Source organism: Erithacus rubecula (assembly GCF_903797595.1).
Source record: "Erithacus rubecula genome assembly, chromosome: 18".
In the NCBI taxonomy this organism is placed as follows: Eukaryota; Metazoa; Chordata; class Aves; order Passeriformes; family Muscicapidae; genus Erithacus; species Erithacus rubecula.
The window spans coordinates 14,108,572-14,128,948 of NC_136670.1; the positions used below are offsets into that span (position 1 = coordinate 14,108,572).

At 59.5% G+C, this 20,377-nt stretch overlaps 1 protein-coding gene across 1 annotated transcript; it reads right to left on the reverse strand.

Annotated features, from left to right (window-relative positions):
* Positions 1–15,048: 15,048 nt before the first annotated feature.
* On the reverse strand, positions 15,049–18,619 carry SNAI1 (snail family transcriptional repressor 1). The gene is made up of 3 exons (XM_079321758.1): positions 18,475–18,619; positions 17,506–18,009; positions 15,049–16,340 (listed from the first exon to the last, which is right to left on the reverse strand). Exons 1-3 carry the CDS (start codon positions 18,551–18,553, stop codon positions 16,159–16,161), a joined length of 765 nt encoding a protein of 254 aa, XP_079177884.1. The 5' UTR covers positions 18,554–18,619; the 3' UTR covers positions 15,049–16,158.
* Positions 18,620–20,377: the final 1,758 nt, after the last annotated feature.

Below are 20,377 nucleotides of genomic sequence, written 5' to 3' on the forward strand. Positions count from 1 at the left end.
CACTGCACAGCGGCCGTGTAGGATGTGATACAGGAGAGGAGTGGGGCGCACAGAGGAACAAGGAGCTATTGTAACCTTGCAGAGCAAGGAAAAACCAGCTGTGGGGATGGCAGGTCACCTCCTGCTCACGCCAGGCTTTGGGGATTTAGCTTGTCTGAGGTCACATAAAGCAGGAGCAGAGGAGGAGAGGGTGGAAGGAGGTGGTGGAGGGCAGGTGGGATCCCGAGGCAGAAGCGTGGACGTGCCCTTTTCCCTGCACTGCACCAGCCCTGCTGGGGGAAAGTACAGCAGGTACTGGGGCAGCCAGCTCAGGCACACAGGAACAGCTGGAAACACCTGGCACAAGACTGGGAGTGCCCTGAGCATGGATCTGTCCTGTGTGTGGATCTGTCCTGGGTGGATCTGCTCTGTGTGTGGATCTGTCCTGTGTGGATCTGCTCTGTGTGTGGATCTGCTCTGTGTGTGGATCTGCTCTGTGTGTGGATCTGCCCCGTGTATGGATCTGCCCCGAGTGTGGATCTGCTCTGTGTGTGGATCTGCTCTGTGTGTGGATCTGCTCTGTGTGTGGATCTGTCCTGTGTGGATCTGCTCTGTGTGTGGATCTGCTCCGTGTGTGGACCTGCTCTGTGTGTGGATCTGTCCTGTGTGTGGATCTGCCCCGTGTGTGGATCTGCTCTGTGTGTGGATCTGCTCTGTGTGTGGATCTGTCCTGTGTGTGAATCTGCTCTGTGTGGATCTGTCCCGTGTGTGGATCTGCTCTGTGTGTGGATCTGTCCTGTGTGTGGATCTGCTCTGTGTGTGAATCTGCTCTGTGTGTGGATCTGCTCTGTGTGTGGATCTGTCCTGTGTGTGGATCTGTCCCTTGTGTGGATCTGTCCTGTGTGGATCTGTCCTGTGTGTGGATCTGTCCTGTGTGTGGATCTGCTCTGTGTGTGAATCTGCTCTGTGTGTGGATCTGCTCTGTGTGTGGATCTGTCCTGTGTGTGGATCTGTCCCGTGTGTGGATCTGTCCTGTGTGTGGATCTGCTCTGTGTGTGGATCTGTCCTGTGTGTGAATCTGTCCTGTGTGTGGATCTGTCCCTTGTGTGGATCTGTCCTGTGTGGATCTGTCCTGTGTGTGGATCTGCTCTGTGTGTGAATCTGCTCTGTGTGTGGATCTGCTCTGTGTGTGGATCTGTCCTGTGTGTGGATCTGTCCCTTGTGTGGATCTGTCCTGTGTGGATCTGTCCTGTGTGTGGATCTGCTCTGTGTGTGAATCTGCTCTGTGTGTGGATCTGCTCTGTGTGTGGATCTGTCCCGTGTGTGGATCTGCCCCGTGTGTGGATCTGTCCCGTGTGTGGATCTGCTCTGTGTGTGGATCTGTCCCGTGTGTGGATCTATCCCGTGTGTGGATCTGTCCTGTGTGTGGATCTGTCCTGTGTGGATCTGTCCCGTGTGTGGATCTGCTCTGTGTGTAGATCTGCTCTGTGTGTGGATCTGTCCTGTGTGTGGATCTGCCCTGTGTGGATCTGTCCCGTGTGTGGATCTGCTCTGTGTGTGGATCTGCTCTGTGTGTGGATCTGTCCCGTGTGTGGATCTGCCCTGTGCTCAGCCCGATCCCCAGGGCATTCACTGGCACAGGTTTGGGGCCATGGTTTGGGGGTGCTCAGAGCCACCCCTCATCCCTCCACCCTTTGACCTCCCAGATTTTTGGCTGTGCCGAGGGCGGCTCCACTCTCGGTGCCGTGGGGAAGGCCGGCGCTGTCCCAGGATGTGCGGGAGGCTCCAGCCCGGCTCCAGCCCCTTCCCCGTGTGCCCGGCGGGGCTGCAGCCCCGAGCCCCCGGCGGCGGAGCCCCAGACTTTGTGTCTGCACGGGGACTTCCCGTCCCCGCTCGGCGCTGCCGCCGCCAGAGCAAAGAGCGGCTTGTTCGGAGCGGAGCCGCCTCCGCGCTCACTGCCCCGCTCTGTTCCCGCTAGCAATAACACACCCGCAGCTCTGCGCATAAATTGAGCTTCCCAGAGCCAGGCTGGTGGGGAGACTTTAATGGGAAGGAAAATAAACTGTGTACTCGGCACGCGGGGAGGTGCGCTGCTGGCGCAGGGGCGCCCGAGAAGGCTCCTCTTGGCTGATTTGTTTTCTTTTTTTTCCCCCGAGTTGTTTGCTGAGGGAGCACACGTATGCACGGTGTGTTTGCTTGCCGGGGTGCCAAGGGAAAGAGAGGCGTTCTGAAGTGGCTGGGTGAGAGCTCTGAGGTCTCCAGCCTGGCGCTGTGCTCCAGGAGAAGCTGCTGGAGCTGCTGGAGCTGCTGGAGCTGCTGGAGCTGCTGGAGCTGCTGGAGCTGCTCTCCTCCCCAAATCTCCCCTCGGGGCTCGGGGAGGCTGCGCTGCTGCGGGCACCAGGAGCGCTGTCGCTGTGCCGGACCGTGCCAGCGTGTTTGTGATTTCTCAGCACAATGCAGCGATTCAGAGCCGGGGAAGTGCATGAGTCACGCTGAACTTCCCCGGCCAGTCACCGCTGGGAAACGCTCGCATCTGCTGCGCCACCCTGGCAGCGCCTCCTGCTCAGCGCTCATTCCAGCGCTTCTCCCTGGGGCTGCTCCAGGAATATCAGCAGCGCAGGGACGGTGGGGCAGGGGAAGCAGTGAGAGAATCCAAGACGGGGGGAAACAACAGAATTTGGACGCCGGAGAAGAAAAGTGTCTGTGTTTGATTTTAATTGCTTGTCCGTGCGCGGTGGACAGCAGCCAGGACAGCCCGGCGGCGCTTAGGGGAGCCGGGACCTGCGCCGCCCCTGCCCGTCCCCCCCGGCACAGGAGGCTCTGTTGACTTAACTCAGGGGCTGCAGCTATTCCTGTTTGCGAAGCCTTTGAAGCCCTCGGGGATGGGAGCAGGGCCTTGGGATGTGCCCGTGACTCAGGGGAATCCGCCCCTGCGTGAGCGATAATCGTCCCGAGCCGGAGGAGGGGCGGCGGGCATCCCCCAGCTGCGGGCAGCCGGGGCACGGACGGGCTTCCCCGGGGCTGCGAAAAGTCCACAGGCTCGGGAAACAGGGTTTCCCTTTGAACACGCTGTCAGCTTTCAGCAAGAGTCAGAAATATAAATGGGAAGTGAAATCCCACTTTTATAACAATATTTGCTTTGAGCTGAACGGGGCTTATGAAGGGAAAGGGTGGGTTTGGGTTTCTTGTCGGTGAGATGCTCCTCTCACCCTGCTCCCCTCGCCCCGGGGCATCCCCGAGTGCCCGTGGTCACGTCCCGGCCGTGCCCCTGGTTTCCGCAAAGCCTGGCTGGGCCGGGGGTCCCCAGCAGCAATCCTGGCACAGCTCGGGGCGGTGAGCAGAGAGCAGTGCCCAGAGGGCTCGGGAGGGGCCGGTCCGGAGCCCCGCGGTGCCTCGGTCTGTGCCGCATCCTGCTGAGTAACCCGGCACATCCATACATGGGGAAGAGCCGCTCGCTGTCAGTAAATAACATTCCTGCTAACGCCGGCATGTGGGAAACTTTCCAGCCTGCCTGGCGGGGGGTGTGGGGCAGGGGTTGCACCCTGGGCAGACCCCGGGGTGTAGAGGGGTCCCTGTCATCCCCCGCTCCCAGCTCCACCTACACGGGCAGCGTTTCACTCTGGGGAAATGTGAAATGCGAAAACCTCTCCATCCCCTGTGCCCCCTCAGGGGTTGAGGAGGGGGTGCCTGTGAAGCCCTGAATCCTCTAAGTGACCAGTGCACCAGCAAAAGCCCCCAGTTTGTACCAGCCCCAACATCCCAGAGCTCCCCCCAAACCCCCACTGCTCTGCTCCTGTTGTGGTGGCTCCAGGGCTGGGAGCCAGGAGGGGAATTTTTGCTTTTGTTCCTCAGCAGCCAGGCCTTTCCCAGAGAGGTCCTGGCATGCTGAACACCTCCTCACTTCCTGGGTTGCTGACCCACACCTTCCAGGGAAATCACACCCTCATCCCAAAGTGATGCAGTCAGGCTCCCAGCTCATTTTATGGCCTCAGAGGGAATTCCACGGCTGGGGGATGAACCCACATGTGGTTGTAGCACCTGGCAGCCTTGGGAAAGGGACCTCTGGCTGTTCCTGCTGCAGTTCCAGGTGGGTATAGAAAAAAGGGTGCTTGGAGCCCGGGGTAGCTGATGTGTTTCATGCACCACCACGTATTAAAGTGGAAAACAGGAGCCAGAGCTCCAGGACTCAGCATGGAGATGGCCCCACTATCCCTGAGCCCTTCCTGGTCACTGGGCAGAGGAAATGTGTGCTGAGGGCTGCTGGGGATGGGCCATTTCCTCCCCAGGCTTTTCCTTCTCTTCTTTGGCCTATTTAGGTGTGCAAGGGTCGCTGGAGGAGCCTGGCTGGCGTGGGGCAGAGCTGTGGGTGCTGCCAGGACCTGCTGTGGCCCTGTCCCCCTGGGTTGGCTGTGGCTGGGAAGTGGGTTTGTGCTGAGCTCTGCTTACCACGAGAGGAAATGAAAATAAAAGCATGGTGTTCCCATCTGCCTCATACCATGGCCCAAGAGTGGTGGGATGCCTCAGTGCTGCTGCAGCCCAGCCAGTGGGATGGGGACTGGGGGAGACGTGGCTGGGGCTGCCTGCAATCCCTGCAGGAGCCCAGGATGCCAGAGAGATAATGAGAGGGGATGTTAAACATTGCTGCAGTCACAGGGCTATTTATCTGACACCAACAGAGGCAGCCAGGAATCCTCCAGGGTGCACAGCTCAGCTCAGACCCCATTAAAGCTCCTTTTACTCCCTGTGCTTTGGCTGATGCTGCAGCAGTGCCTGAACTGCTCCTGGGGGAGGTGAATTCCCTGCCTGGAGTCAGGAGCTGCCTGTCCCCCTCTGTCCCTGCACCCCTGCACTCAGCTCCAGCCCAGAGCAGGCAGAGCCCGCCCCAAACCTGAACAAACTTGGGCATTTTTCTGCACCTGAGCAGCAGAGCTGCCACTAACGAGCTGGCACTTCCCATCCAAACCTGTTGTGAACTGGAAACATGTTCAGTTTTGAGGGGGGAGCACACTAAAATGAGACAATTTGGAAATTTTCCAAATATTTCCTGGACCTCTGAGTCTCTGCCCTGTACTTCCCCACCAGCCACTCCTGCATATGGATTTGGGGCTACAAAAAGGCCGTGCCTGGGGCAGCAGTGCCATGGAGCTGCTTGTTCCAGCCAGGCTTGCAGTGGCCAAGCTGAAGGGATGACCAGCAGTGTCCAAGGGATGCCCAGCAGTGCCCAAGGGATGCCCAGCAGTGCTGAGGGGATGCCCAGCAGTGCTGAGGGATGCCCAGCAGTGCCAAAGGGATGCCCAGCAGTGCCCAAGGGATGCCCAGCAGTGCCAAAGGGATGCCCTGCAGTGCTGAGGGATGCCCAGCAGTTCCAAAGGGATGCCCAGCAGTGCAGGTGCCACCACACCATACCCACCCTGCCCAGTGCCCCAGGCAGGGCACACCAGAGGCAGCCAGAGGCTGGGGAATTGGGATCCAGAAGTGGAACAGACAATTCCCAATCCATCCTGATGGTGTGCAGTGATGAGCAGGGGCTGCTTCAAAGGGAACCAGCTTTAACTGGATCAAACCCCGAGCCAAAAGCATAAACACTAGGAGGAAGTTTGGCTAAAGTTAAATCATGTTTTATTTAAAAATCTCCCTCTGCCTGTTGTAAGATGGAAACTCTACATCTGAAAAGTGAAACTAAGATTGGAAACAGTCTGCAGTCATTAAGTTTATGCTACTCTCTTTTTTTCTCCAGCTTCTCAAGTAAAATATCAACTGGCTCCACTGTCAGGGACAGGAAACATTAGTAATAAGTTCATAGATTTACATTTTCCCCAGGGAAATACAGGAATATCAAAGATCAAAAGTTGGAGAAAGGAGTTATTTTTATACAGTGATTTGCAACCAGCATTCATTGAGGGGAGTAAATAAATTACAGGCCCTTCACTTTGGGGTTGTTTAAGTTCTTTTTCTTTAATGCTGTCCCTTTTAACTACTGTAGAGAGTCTGTCAGCCTTACACAGAGCAGGAAACGCTCCCTGCCTGCCCAAGAGGCTGTTTGCCAGCAAGCTCTGCTGGTCACTGCAGTTTGTTGTCACAGGAGGTTGTCACATATGGCAGGAGGGCATGGGGGTGGCTCAGGGTAGGATGTGGGACACAGGGACAACATGGGGAGATGGCTCTGCTCCCCAAAGGCTCCCTGGGGCTCTCAGGGGTGCCTGTGAGAGGCAGCACTGTCTGTGCTGAGCTCCTGTCCCAGCCCAGGGACACCCTGGGCCAGCTCTGCTGCCTCAGCCCTGCTCCCCCTGAGCTGCTCCAAGGGACCCCCAGCTCCTGCTGCCCTGCCCCTGCCCTCCAGGCCCCTGGCAGGGGCTGAGCTGCCCCAAGGGACCCCCCAGCTCCTGCTGCCCTGCCCCTGCCCTCCAGGCCCCTGGCAGGGGCTGAGCTGCACCAAGGGACCCCCCAGCTCCTGCTGCCCTGCCCCTGCCCTCCAGGCCCCTGGCAGGGGCTGAGCTGCACCAAGGGACCCCCCAGCTCCTGCTGCCCTGCCCCTGCCCTCCAGGCCCCTGGCAGGGGCTGAGCTGCCCTGGCAGGGCTGGGGTGGCAGGGAGCCAGCCCCACTTGTGGTGGAGACACTGGAAAGTTTGACCAGGCATTTTGTCTGGTGTCATCAATTAAAGGTGAAGCACTGGCTGGCTGGGCAGCATAATGAATGATGGGTTTAAGCACAACTGGAAAAACAATAAAATACTCTATTAGGGTGACACAGCTGTGAACAATGAACATTAAACAACTTCACACGAGCAAGCTGCCTCAGCCACACTCAGCCCTGGCTGATGGATTCCTGTTTGGAGTGCCTCACAAACCACTCTGCATCCAGCCCGGGCTGGGAACCCCTCTCCTGCTGCTGCTCCAAAACACATCCACATAAAATGTGCTTTAAGAATCCCCAAAGGTTCATTAATGTCACAAGCAGGGGAGGAGAAAGGAGCTGGAAGGTCTTGAAGTCCATGTCGGAAACACTCCAGAGAAAACTGTAAATGCTGCTGGGATGAACTGCAGGCTCTGGAGGATCAGTCCTGCTGGAAGACTATTTATTTTCCAGTCTATTTTAAACACTGGACTGTTTCAGATAAGAGTTGCCTGTGGTGGCAGACAGGATCGTGGGACTGGTGTGCAGGAACTCATGCCAGATTCATTTCTGGGGAGTATTTCCTCCCTGCCTTGATAAATCTGCCTTGTCTGCTGTACCAGGTTACTTCCTTTGGAGTTCTCTCTCCTTATTATTACTTATTAAAGTTGCCTGCAAATAGCACTTGGGCTTCATGCAACATCCTGTACGACAATTCATCCTTCTCGTTATCTCAAAGCTGACAATTCCCACCAGGGCCAGAGAGGGTGGGTGGAAAAATGCCTTGAGAAGAAACAGAAATGGCCATCCCTTCTTGGAAGGCTGGAGGAACCACGCTGGGGAGGCTGGAAAGGGCAGGAGATAAGTGGGGACTTCCCCCCTTCAGGGACAAAACCATGAAAGGGAAGGGAAGAACAGAAGAAGGAAGAAATCTGGCAGCCTTGAGTGTGTGCCCTGGCTCTGGTGCCAGGCCTGGGCTGTGCTCAGAGGGGTCAGCCAGCCCCCTGCGCCCTGACCTTGCACACTGCCCCCTTTCCTGGATGTTATCAGGGAAGGTGCTCAGGTTACAGATGTGTGCAGGCTGTCCCTGCACACAGAGCCCCCCCAGCAGGGGTGCAGGGTCAGCAGCCTGGATTTGGAGCTGTGCTGCAGGGAGCAGAGCAGTGCCTGGGCAGAGCTGTGGGTGAGCTGTAAATGGCATCACTGGGGCTGCTGTGCTGCAGCTCCCTGGGCATGCACAGCCCCTCTGCCTCCCTGGCCCCAGGGCTCCATCCCCTGCAGCACGAGCCACTGGGCTGCAGCTCCCAGCCCTCATCTCTCCAGTTCTGAGGAGATGAAAGGTCCAGCTTGGCTCCCACAGGTGCCCTTTCCCCTGGGCATCACTCAAGGGGACACAGCAGCAGCTCCCAGCCCCATCCTGCCCCTGGTCCCTCCTGACTCCCCTCCTGAGCCACCCCTGCCCAGAGCCCCCATCCCTGCTGGGGACAGCCCTGCCCAGGGCAGCTCTCCTGGCAGCCTCCTGCAAAGGTGCTGATTTTATGTGCACAGCCTGGTTCAGGAGAATCAGGAGAGCTGGGCACAGCAGGGGAAGGGGGAGTGGGGCAGAGGGGCCAAGGCTGCTCCTCCCACGGGGGAAGCAAGGCTCAGACACACTTGGCCCAGCACAGCAGAGTGGAGGGGTGCCAGGGACTATTTTGGGAAACCTGGCTCGTGGTGACATCCCCAGCCCAGGGTAACACCGACCCAGAGAGGCTGGCACAGCCTGGCTGTCCCAGAGCTCAGGGTGTGGGACAGCTCCTCATGTTGGGGATGGCAGCCCCAGAGCCAGGAGGAATCTGAACCATCCCTTCCCAGCCACAGCTCCAGAAATGGCAAATTCTGCTGCTGCCAGACAGTGGATGACTCCTCCAGACGCCTTGGAGAAGCCTCTGGAAAACTGTCTCTTCAAGGGAGCTCAATTTTGGCTTTCTAAATTGAGGCTCCCCAAATTGCTTTTGGAAGGATTAGCCATTATTATTCTTCTTGTGTTTAATCACAGTATTTTCCCTGGTCCTCTGTGATAACAGACATCCAAGGTCTTCATGCTCCCCCAGAGAGGCCATGCCCTGTGACTGTCCCCAGCAGTGCCATCCCCCCTGTCCCCAGGCAGGGGGAGTGACAAGGAGGTGGGGACAGTGCCATCCCCAGGGCCAGGGGCTGCTGACAGCAGCACGATCCCCTCTGAGAGCACTTCAGCTGCTCAGGGAAAACCTCGAGCTCTTTGATCTGTGAGGGCTCCTTGATGAAAAGCAGGCCCTGGGTGAGGGATGAGCCCCTCGGCTGCAGGCTGTGCTGGTGGGACCCAGCCCTCCCCAGGGGGCTGCTGGAGAGGGCCCCTGGCTCTGGTCCTGGTGCCCCTTCTCACCTCTGCTGGTGCTCTGTGAGCACCAGGGCTCAGAGAGCTCCTAGGGCTGCAGCTGAGCTGATGCTCCCCACGGAGCAGGGCAGGAGCTGATGGCCCAGGGATGCAGAGCAGGTGTGGGAATGTGGTACCTGCAGCCCCCAGCTGCTCTCTGCTGCCCTGACCTGCCCCCTCCCAGTGCTGGTATTGCTGATCTCTCCCAGCCAAGGCTCCTGCTGCAGGGGACCAGCTCCAGTGCCTGGGGGGCTCCTGGCGTGGGGAGGGGGAGGCTGGGGGTGCCCTGGGGTGCTGATGCCCCAGCTGCTCCTTGGCACACGCCGTGCCCACGTTGTACCAGGGCCCATCTCTGCTCTGCTGCTCCCCAGCCCTGAGCTGCAGCACGCAGGGAAAAGCTTCCTGCATCTGAAAGAGCCTCCCCCACGCTCCCTCCCACCGCCCTTTATTTATGGGACAGCTATTTCCTTTCAGAGAGAAGTAGCCAGCAGTGGAATGGCAAAAGGGTTTGAATGAAAACAAGGTGTTTGCTGGAGCTGTGGAGGATTTGAGGTTTCCGCTGGGTGATGGTGTGTGACATCCCAGCCCTCCCTCTCTCCCCAGCAGGGACAGTCCCACAGGCACGTGCCACTTGCTGCTTTGGCTCCTGGGATGCTCTGAAGACCATTTGAAGGAAACCATTTGCCATCTACCACAGTGTCTGCATTCAGGTCCTCATCTGAGTCACGACTACCAATAAATATGAATTTTTCCAGCAAGTGTGGGCCCCATGCTGCTGCCCTCCAGCTCTGTGGAAGCGATGATGGAAGGTTATTGCTGTAAAGTGAGTTTAGGAGGGAAAATTTAGATTATATTGATCACAGACAGCAGCTGCTGTAACCAGGGCAGTAAACTTTCATACCCCAGTACTTCTTCTGACATAAAGTAACTTCTGTCTTAACCTGAATCTTTCAGAAGCCTGAGCAAAGGTTTTGTTTTTTTGGTTTTTTTTTTTTTTTTTTTAATGGGCTAGGGAAGCCCTGCTCCTCCCATGGCTGAAGGATGCCCTGGGAAGGTGGATGTGTGTGGAGGAGGCTGTGGAAGGGCCACACTTGAGGATGCTCTGGCTCTGGCCAAGTGGGGGCACTTGGGGGACCAGGTCCCTGCAGGGCCCCACAGGCTCTGAAGGCAGCTGGATGTTTGGGACACGGGGACATTCCCAGCACTGTGGTGCTCCCTGGGCTGGGCTGTGAGCTCCTGCAGATCTGTGTTGGCTCTGTCACAGCTGCAGGCAGGGCGGGGCAGGTCAGGGTGGGGCAGGGTGGGGCAGGGTGGGGCAGGGTGGGGCAGGCAGGGAGGCAGATCAGGGTGGGGCAGGGCAGGGCAGGGCAGGGCAGGGTGGGGCAGGGTGGGGCAGGCAGGGAGGCAGTTCAGGGTGGGGCAGGTCAGGGTGGGGCAGGGCAGGGCAGGGTGGGGCAGGGCAGGGAGGCAGTTCAGGGTGGGGCAGGGCAGGGCAGGGCGGGGCAGCTCCAGCTGCTGTCCCTGCTCCCTGACATCCCTCCCTGACACACACCGATTTCCTACCCTGCCTCGGCTTCCAGCAAGCACCGAGTGGCACAGAGCGTGTGTGGGAGGAAATAAAAGAGAAATAAAACCAGTAGCTTTTCCTCCTGTCCCCCCCGGACTGGATCAAGGCTCAGGCTGGGCAGCAGTGCCCATCCCCTCGGGCAGCCCCACAGGAGCGTCCCTGCCGAGGGCTGGACACAGAGTCCCTTGTCCCCTGGCTCTTACCTGATTGCTGGCAGGCACAGCTGCTCTGCCCTCCCTGCGCTGCCAGGGCTGAGTGGGCAGCAGGGTCAGTGCCCCTCTGCCCGGCCACTCCCCAAATACACTTTCTGCCTCATCAGGAAAGCAATCAATGGTTCTTGCCCTGCCTTTAGAAAGTGGATTAAGGCCAGTGAATAGGAGCTGTCTCTCTAATGAAGTGCTATTACCAACAGGCTAATTGAGTAATGACATAATGCAGGCCCTTAAAGCTCTTTCTAACGGGCCGTGACTCCGTGGCACAGCAGTGCCTCGCCCTGCAGCGCCAGCACAGGAGGCTCCATGGGCAGCAGCGTCCTCCCCGAGCACCACAGACTAAGTGTCGCCAGCATAACCCTGCGTGGAAAATGCGGGGGTGGAGGGAAACCCGGGCTAATTAGCTCGGGAGCCGCCAATCTCCTCCGTGTGAAACGTGAGCCTTTTTATTGGGAAAGTAAAACAGGCTCGCATTGCTTGAGGCAGCCCAGTAAAACAGAAGGTGATCCATACGTGTGTATATTAGGCTAGATTTAAAACACTTTCTGATGGTTTTCTAGGCAGATCTCCAGTAAGTTACAGCACAGCATTGCTTTTGTAGAGCAGGGGGCACAGGCTGGTGCTTCCCTCTGCTCTGGAGGGGACAGTGGGCACTGCTGGGCCTGTGCTGGTGGCCCTTGTGCCAGTGTCCATCCTCAGCTGAAGGAATTCATCACACCAGCCTCATGGCAGGTGGCTGCAGCTTTACTGGGGTGTGGTGTGCTGGGCATTCCCCTGTGCCCTGCTCTGGGGGCAGGCAGGGCACTCTCTGGGAGAGGGGATGCCTGGGAAGGTGAATGCAGACAGTGCAAGACCACAGCAGATAAAGCACCAGCTTTATTTCAGTCCTCACTGCCCTTCTGCAGGGCTGCCTGGCCCTTTCCCTCTGCCTTTCTGTGCTTTACCTGCATGGGAAGACTCACACCTCCCCAACCCCACGCTATCAGTTCATCATCTGATTAAAGATTAATTTGGGATTATTGCTCATGTCAATAGCCCAGAGGCACAAAAACAATAGCTACACCTGCAGCTTGTTTGTGAGCCCGCTCCTTGTGGAGCTGTTAATGGACAGGGGCTTTCAAGGGACTGCCTGCTGACAGCCTGGGCCTGCACCAGCACCTGCTGGGAAAACCTCACCTGCATCCCACTACGGCAGGTGGGACACCCATGCAGTCCCTGCTGGTCACCCCACGAGCCATCCCAGCTCCTGCCACCAAGCTCTGGTCGTTCCCTGCCCCAAATCAGGAACAGCCCAGGGATTGGCTTCACCCACGGGCCTTTCCCTGGATTCTGTTCCTGTTTGTTTGTTCAGCTTTTTCTGGCTGAGGTAAGAGCCAGAAGAAGAATCAGGCTGCTGCACGTTGTAAGGGCTGAGCTCTGGCTGCCTTCCCCGGGGTCTGCATGCTCAGATGCTGGAAGTGCTCCTGCAGAGGCTGTGGGGGATGCAGGGGATCACAGAATCATGAGAACATTTCTATCAGGTTTGCAATGACAGGAGAAGAAAGTGGGTTTTTTTTTGTTTTGTTTTATACCACTCTGGAGGTGGGAGGAGGCATTCTGGGGGACCCCAGAGCTCCTCTTGACCCTCACAGCACAAGCACCAGGTGTGCCTTGTGCTTGTCCTTGGGAGAGATGGGGACAGAAAAGGGTGAAAAAGGAAATTTTGGGAACTGCAGCCCCCAAATGACTGAGGAGATGAAGCTTAGCCTTTGCAAAGGCGGCTGTAATCCTCCTGCTTTCCTTCTCATCGCCTCTGGGATGCTCCAGATGTTTGCAGAGACAGGACGGGATGAGTTCAAATGGTTCATGGGAGCCTTAAAGCCCCTTTTTATCTCCACGCGGCTGCCCCAGGGGCTCCCACGGCAGCGTGGGTTTCCAACACCCTGAATTCTCCATCGGGTCAGGGAGGGGAGAGAACACGAGTCCTCCCGGGGAAGAAAAGGCACTTTGTGGTTTCCCCGGAGCCTTTGAAAGGGCTCCAGGAGCTGGGGCCGTGCGTGCTCGTGTCGAGGCTCGGTGGAGCCCCGGGGCCCCGCTACCTGCCGGGCGCCGCGTCCCCCGCGGCTTTACGAGCTGACACCGACATCTCTTACAGATGGTCACACAAGGTGGACACCAAATGGCTCCTGGCTCATCGCCCCCGCCCCGCTCCCACCCGGAGCGCAGCCCGGCCGAGCCCGCGGCCCTTGAGGGGAATTTCGGGCATTAAAGGAGAGGGGAAATTGCGGAGTTCTGCCAGTTCTGACCCCCAGGCTGCGCTGGGCAGCGCAGGGGAGCAAGGGCACGGCACTGCTGCCAGGGATGCTGCCCTGCGGCTTTCCTTCAGAACATGAAATTTAAAAATTGCCACTCATCCTCAGGCCCAGCTGCCGGGTGCGTTTCTCCATCCCAGAGTCCCAAAGGTCGGCAGGGGCAGAGACAGGACAGGCAGGATGACCCTAGTGTGGAGCTGGCTTGAGCTGGACCTAAGGGTGTCCTGGCCATGGTTCTCGACCCTCTGCTCACCCCAACATCCCTCAGGTAGAAAAAAACCAACTTTTCCAGTAGTAAACCGAGCAGCTGGTGAGAGATCTGGACCGCGTTCATCACCCTGCGATGGGACAGCGGCTGGTCCGGACCTGGGCGACACCTGGGGAGGGCTGAGGCACTGGGCATCACCCGAGCAGCCGTGTCCCCAGGGCACAGGGCGCTGGGCAGGGCAAGAAGCAGATGCAGCAGCAGCCCAAGTGCCAGTGGGCTGTGCTTTTGTGATTCAGAACAGGCAGCATTTCTTTTCCCCCAGTGTTTTAAGGCTGCATTTGTGTTTGAATGCCAGCGGGATTTGTCAGTCGAGCCTAGGCTGCTCTCCACCCGGTTTATACCTTCCCTGTGAAAGCCTGGCGTCCCAGCCAGGCGCTGGACAAAGCCAGAACACAAGTGAGAGCAGCGAACTTGCTAAGGAGGAGGTTTCTCACAGCTCTCACGGCCGGCCTGACCAATATCAGCTGAAGGCCGTTGAGAGGGAGCTGGCAGGGATCCCCGGTGGGTGCCAGCGCGGGCGGGCAGCGACAGCCTGAGTGGCACGGCAAGGGTCGGGGTCCCCGCGTGGTGCCAGCCCTGGCACAGGGGCGGGGACACGGCACAGCCCTGCAGGGCGCTGATGCTGCCAGAGCTGCAAAGCCAGCCCTGCCCGGGCTGCTGTCCCCGGCGCACCCACTCCTGACCCTCCTTCCCAGCTCCTGCAGGTGGTCCCTTCTCGAAATTGCTCTGTTTCTTCCTTTTTTCATGTTTTTTTTAACTATTTAGCTGCTTTTGCGGCTCCAGGATTTTATGGATGGAAAGCTGAAAGTAATTAGTGCCCCTCCCCCGCTTCCTGTTGGGAAAAGGAAGAAAAGCACACACAAGAGCAAACCCAAAACTTCCTGCCCTGCTTAATAATCGAGTAATGAGTCCAACTCGGCTGGGAAAGTCAGTTTATACCGGGTGAGCTCTTAATTAAAGAAGGGCCGAGCAGCAGCTCTGGTGACTTTTACAGCCACACACATCTTCCTGCTCGGAACAGCCCCCGGGAGAGGCGCAGGAGCCGGGCGGGCTGCGGGGATGAGAGCCTGGGGACGAGCGTGTTTTCATCCCCGGCTGCGAGCCACGGCCGGGGGTGGCACTGGGGAAATGCAGGGGGGACATTCCAGCCCCTGGGGGAGGCAGGGAGTGCCTGGCTGCGGGCTCGGAAGCGCCCCAAATTCGGGTGAAGTGCGTGCAGGTGTTTTGGGGGTGTATTGTGGAAATTCCCGAGGCAGAGGTTGTGTTCCCCCAGCACCTGCTGCCCCTCGGAGCCCCCCAGGCCAGGGACAGCGGGACCCACATCGAGTCACCCACCCTGGGGAGGATCCTGCGAGGGACAGTGCCCTGCCCTGCGACACGGACCTGCTCCCAGGGAGAGCCACAGGTGCTGCAGCAGCCCCGGGGGGACACAGCGCCCACCCGAGCGGGCTGGGACAGGGACAGGACAAGCTCTTGTGCCTCCCACACCGACCCTGGGAGATCCAGGCACCCCCAGCACAGCTGCCCCAGCCCCCGGGCAGGAACTGAGCGTGAATTTTCCTCTCCCTAACGAACAAGTGCTCAGCACATTCCCCCCGGCAAACGCCACCTCCCAGTCACCTGCAGCCAGCGGCCAAGAGCGCCAGGGGGGGAGAGCTGAGCCCAGCACCCGGATCAGCACAGCACTCCCCCCTCACCCACCCCAAGCACCCACAAAACCCGATTATAAATTAACGATTTTATTGAATATCAATAAACTGTATATCATTATATAAAAAGTTTCCATCAGTACAAAATTGTGGCACAAAAATATAAATACCAGTGTACCTTTGAAATGTAAACATCCTCTTTGTAATGATTCCATGAAAACAATGTCCAAAGAAAGATGCATTCAGGAGGCACCTGTCAATACCCATAAATAGGGCTTTTGGCACACACCTGTCGATGGACAGCCTTGGGACAGGCCACCATTGTATCAGCTGACAAGTGCCTGCTATTAGTCACAGTTCTCTTGAAAAGCAGTTGTTAAGAGTCATATTAACAGGTGCTTGAGTGCATAGCTGCTCTGTAAACAGGGCTGGGGTTTGAAATGGCTACCCCTGCCTTTCATGGACACTGTTAATCTCGCAGGCATTGCAAATTGTCATTGTGCTGGGGAGAAGCAGCTGCTTCACAACTACTGGGATACTGTATTATTGCATAGTTACACCTTCTACAGGCGGGTTATATACACTCGGGTACGGGGTGGGGGGGTGTCTTGTCCTTCATTAAAAAAATACTGGTTCTTAAAACTTAGCAAGTGGTTATGGTGTTAAAAAAAAACAAAAAAAAACAACAATAAAATAAACAAATCCAACCCCAAAGCCCCAACCCCCCAAGCTACACGGTCGCAGTGTTCAACACCGAGGGTGCAGGTCCTGCCCTGCAAGGTGCCGAGTGCCTCTGGCAAGGGGGGCACCTGCCAGGGCTGGGGCAGCACCGTGACCCCCCAGTCCCACACACTCGGCCCCGAGCCCAGGGTGGGAGAAGTGGTCACAGCACCAAGCCCTGTGAGCTCAAGAGGGTTCGGACAACGCTCTCGGGCACACGGTGGGGCTCTCGGGATGTCCTGCACGGGGCCGGGAATCAGACTCGATGATCCTGAGGGGTCTTTTCCAACCCAGCGTGCTCTGATCAGGCTCTTGCATTGCACGGGAGGCACCAAGTGAGGAGTGTGAGGGTCCCGGGGCCGGAGGAGCAGCGTCCAGCCCGGCGCACACTGCGGTGGGCACGGAGGAAACTAACTCCTACAGAAACTAGTCCTAGGTGTTGGTGGTGAGAGGGAGTGGAGTCCTCAGCGAGAGCCAGAGCAGCCTGTCTCCTCGTGCTTGTGGAGCAGCGACATGCGGGAGAAAGTCCGGGAGCAGGTTTTGCACTGGTACTTCTTTACATCTGAATGGGTCTGCAGGTGGGCACGGAGATTAGAGCGGTCAGCAAAGGCCCGGTTGCAGTGTGTACAGGAAAAGGGCTTTTCACCTATGGGACAAAGAGAAACGCTCCCAATTAACCAGTGCATCAACACATGGGGAATATCAAAGAAGGATCCATTCATTAGGCAAAGTTTGTGCAGAGCACAGTGAAAAGAAGTGCTGGCTGTCATTGTTCAGGGGAAAGCCGGCTATGTACAGCATCGCTTGGGGGAGAACTGCCAGCTTGGGAATTGTCTGCTCCCAGAAAAACCTTTCCTATGAATCACGGAGAACCGAGGCTGGAAACATCTGCAAGTAACAGGGCAGCCACACGGACAAACGAGGACACGAGGCGCGTCTGCTGCGCGGAGCCGGGCGAGGAGCTCGCAGCGCGGCAGGAAAGCCGAGCGCTGTGTGTTAATTATATCATAGCAGGCAGCGGCTGCGAGGCGCCAGCCCAGGGTGAGTGGAGCTATTTCCTCTGCCGAGCCCTGCGCTCCCCCTTCTCCTGCCCGGCTCGCATTGAAAAGCCTGGCCAGGGCGAATTCCTCCCAGAAAGACTCTTTTGGAGGAAACAAATGTGTATGCTCAATTTGGAAAGCACAATTAAGTCTACCCGGCTTCCTTCAGCCATCATCTTTAGTATGTTAAGAGGGTGTGAAATCAGTGCCAAGTCACAATTACACCGTCCCGCAGCCCCACAAAGGATGCTCGGGAGATGCTTTGTCGGGGCAGAGGGGTGGGCTGCAGCTGCGCACCGGCCCCGCGCCAACAGGTGCCTGCAGCACCTGCCCCAGGCCGAGCCGAGCCGAGCCGGGCCGGGCCGGGCTCAGCCCGCTCCGGGAGCAGCGCCCGGAGCCCGGCTCATCGCGCCCCGGGGACCGAGCGCTGGTGGGCAGCTGCGGTTCTGCCCTGGCTGCGGGCAGGGAGGGGCGCTTTGGGCACAGCGGGGGGCTCCAGCAGTCTCACAGCCCCACTTTGGGACAATTTGGTGAACGCTGGAGGGCAGGCCCTGCGCTCGCAGCAGCACAGATTTACAGGCTGGGCCTTGACCCTGCGCTCCGTTCCAGCCAGGAGGATATTTAAAGGACATTTTAGAGAGATGTGCCAAGGGGGTCTGGGAAGCCCTTATCTTCCCAGATAACAGCCGGGCCGCCGATTCGCTGGGGCGGTGGAGCAGGGAAGCGGGAGGCGATAAGGGAGGGAGGCAGAGGGACAAGAGGGAACGTTACCAGTGTGCGTCCGGATGTGGCCCTGCAGCAGCCAGGGCCGGGAGAAAGCCTTCCCGCACATCTTGCAGACGCAGGGCAGCGTGTGGCTCCGGATGTGCATCTTGAGAGCCCCCAGGCTCACGTACTCCTTCTCACAGTACTTGCAGCTGAAGGATTTCCTGGCCTGGGCGTCGCAGTGCAATTGCTTGTGCTTGGAGAGCCCGGCGAAGGTGGAGTACGCCTTGGCGCACTGGGCACAGCGGAAGCGCTCGGCGGCGGCGGGGGCCGAGGCCGGGCTGGGGGGCCCCGAGCTCTTGCCTTCATCCTCCTCGCTGGAGAGCGCCGTCAGGTCCAGGGCGGGGGCCGCGCCGGCCGCAGCCTCGCTGCCCGGGCCGCCCGGGAACAGGCTGGACAGCAGCCCCGCGTCCCACACCAGCGGAGGGTAGTAGGCTCCGGGGCCGAGCACCTCGGGCGGGGGGATGACGGGCAGCGGACACGTCTCGTACAGCAGCGGGCCGGCCAGCACTGCGGGAGGCGGCGGCGGTGGTCAGCGGGGCCCGGCGACCCCCGCGGGACCCCACCCCAGCCATCCCTGCACCCCTGGGAGCACAGGGACCCCAGCCCGCCCGCCCCGGGGCAAAGGGGACCGAGCCCACTCAGTAGGGACCCCGCTCCTCTGCCCGCCCTGCCAGGGATGGGGCGAAGGGAACCCCGCGCTCCCGCCCACTGCCCGCACGGGGAGCTCCCCACGCACCCCACGAGGGAGCCACCGACATCCCCGGGGTACCAGGGAGCGGCTCAGCATCCCGGGACACGGAACCGCGCCCGCGGGACGCACAAAATTGAAACAAATAAAATAAACCCTCAACCCTGCGAAAAGTCGGTCAGCCCCCACCCGCTCCTGTGCGGCGCCTTGGGGAGATCCCACGGGAGCCCCCGCCCCACCCCGCACGGAGAGCGCCCCACGTGCGGCCCGTCCTGCCCACGCACCGGCCTGGCTCTCCAGCTCGCTGTAGTTGGGTTTCTTGCTGGCCGAGAAGTGCTTCTTCACCAGGAAGGAGCGCGGCATCTTGCAGCCCCGGTGTCTCCCCGCGGCGCGGCCGCTGCCGCTGATATGAGCGGGGCGGGGGGCGCGGCGCGGGGCGGGCGCGGGGCCGCAGCCAATGGCCCGGGCGGGACGGGGCGGGCACGGGCAGGTGTCGGCCCCGCCGCGGGGATGGGGCCGGGGGCGGCTCCCACACGCTGCCCGAGCACCAAGCGCTGATGCTGCATCAGCCGCTCCCGGCTCCTCTCCCGCGTTTCCCCGGCCGTGCCCCCAGCAGCCGGCGCTCCGGGGCCAGCGGAGCCCTGGGCTGGCCCACAGCCGGTCCCGAGGCGGCAGAGCGGCCGTGCGGGCTGCAGGAAGGAGCTGTGCCTGCCGGTGATCCCCACAGCCCCTCCTGCCTGTCCTTCCCCTTCCCCACGGCTGCGGGCTGCGGTGCGGGGTGGGACACAGCCCTGCGGTGAGACACGCTTCGCCCCCCGTTAGTGATCCTCCGGGAAGAGGCACTGACTTAGGAGCAGCGGGACGGATCCGGCACAGCCCTCGCTGGCTCCCTCCCGCTGCACCGGGTCAGAAGCACCTGCCCAGACACATTTTAATTTCTGATTTTGAGCAGAGCAGGCGTCCCCCCAACCAGCTCCCGTCTGTTCCCTCCTCTCCTGCCTTCCCCTGACTTTTCCACGGGCGGGGCGGGCTCCGCAGCCCCGCTGAGGCCTGGGGCCGTGTGCCCGAGGGAAGGTGCCCAGGCCCGGCTCGGGGCAGCGGCGAGCAGGGATGCAGCAGTCCCGCAGCCTGGCAGCTGCACAGCCAGCCTGGGCTCCCAGCTCCTCCCGGCCCCGGCTCACGGGGCTTTCCCCGCTGGAAGGGCCCAGGCTCGGCCCCAGGCACAGCTCCAGGCACCTGCTGGATCCAGGAGCTGCGCTCCGGGCCAAGGCAGCTGGGTCCTGCTGGGAATGCCTCCCTCCTCCGGCCCCGCCACTCGGAGCAGGGCCATGTGCTCTGATGGGCCACTCGTGACTCAGCCGTCACACACCACACACCGCCGCGCCAGCCCCTGTGACCGCATCTTACTGTTTAGCCACAACGACACGAAATGCAGAAGTGGGAGCAAAGCTTTCCACTGGCACGGCTGCGGCGCGGGGCTGAGTTCACTGTCAGCCTTTCCTCAGGGCAGGAACAGCTTGGAGAGCCCGTCCAGGCACGCGCATCCTGCCCAGACCAGACGCATTTGCAAACTCTTCCCCTGCAGCCATGGATCAGCCCTCTTCTGCCGCGGAATTGCCCGTGGCTTTCTGCAGGTGTTAATCTGCAAAACCCAACCCTGGATCAGCCTGCATTTCAGGGGAAAGGTGCCCCCGAAGGCCTTGGGGGATACGAATCACAAAGGTCGTGTGCTCCGGTTCCCCGGGCGGTGCAGAGGTGCCGCTCCCGGGGCGGGGGAGCAGCAGGTGCCCCCCCGCTCCTCCACCTGCCGCGGATGTGGTTGCAGTGGGGACACTCGCACGAGCAGCACTGCGGGGTGGTTTTCTTTCAAGAAGCAAGGGCGACTCCTGTGTTCTTTCTGAGCTGGTAATAATCAGATCTGTTCCAACCACAGCACGTGGAAAAAAACTTGCCTGTGCTAGGGGAAAAAACGAGATCAAGGGAGAAAGCGGCCTGACCTACCTGTGCCTGTGAGCGGCACGACAGACAGGACAGACAGCAGGACGCAGCGGAGGGGAAGCTCTGCAGTGGTTTTTGGGCTGGAAGTGACGGTGAGTTTCTCACTGAGTTCCACCCTCACCATCAGAGAGGGCATCAGCTGAGCCCCGAGGTGCTCGGAGCAGACCTGCCACCAGCCCGTGGCACAGC

What these genes read in the sequence shown, in the direction of transcription:
- SNAI1 (XM_079321758.1), bottom strand. Translation starts at nt 18,553, where the DNA reads ATGCCGCGCTCCTTCCTGGTGAAGAAGCACTTCTCGGCCAGCAAGAAA. An exon ending in CGAGCTGGAGAGCCAGGCCG is followed by an intron (nt 18,010 to 18,474) that starts GTGCGTGGGCAG and finishes CGCCTCCCGCAG; the next exon opens with TGCTGGCCGGCCCGCTGCTG. An exon ending in CCACATCCGGACGCACACTG is followed by an intron (nt 16,341 to 17,505) that starts GTAACGTTCCCT and finishes TTTGTCCCATAG; the next exon opens with GTGAAAAGCCCTTTTCCTGT.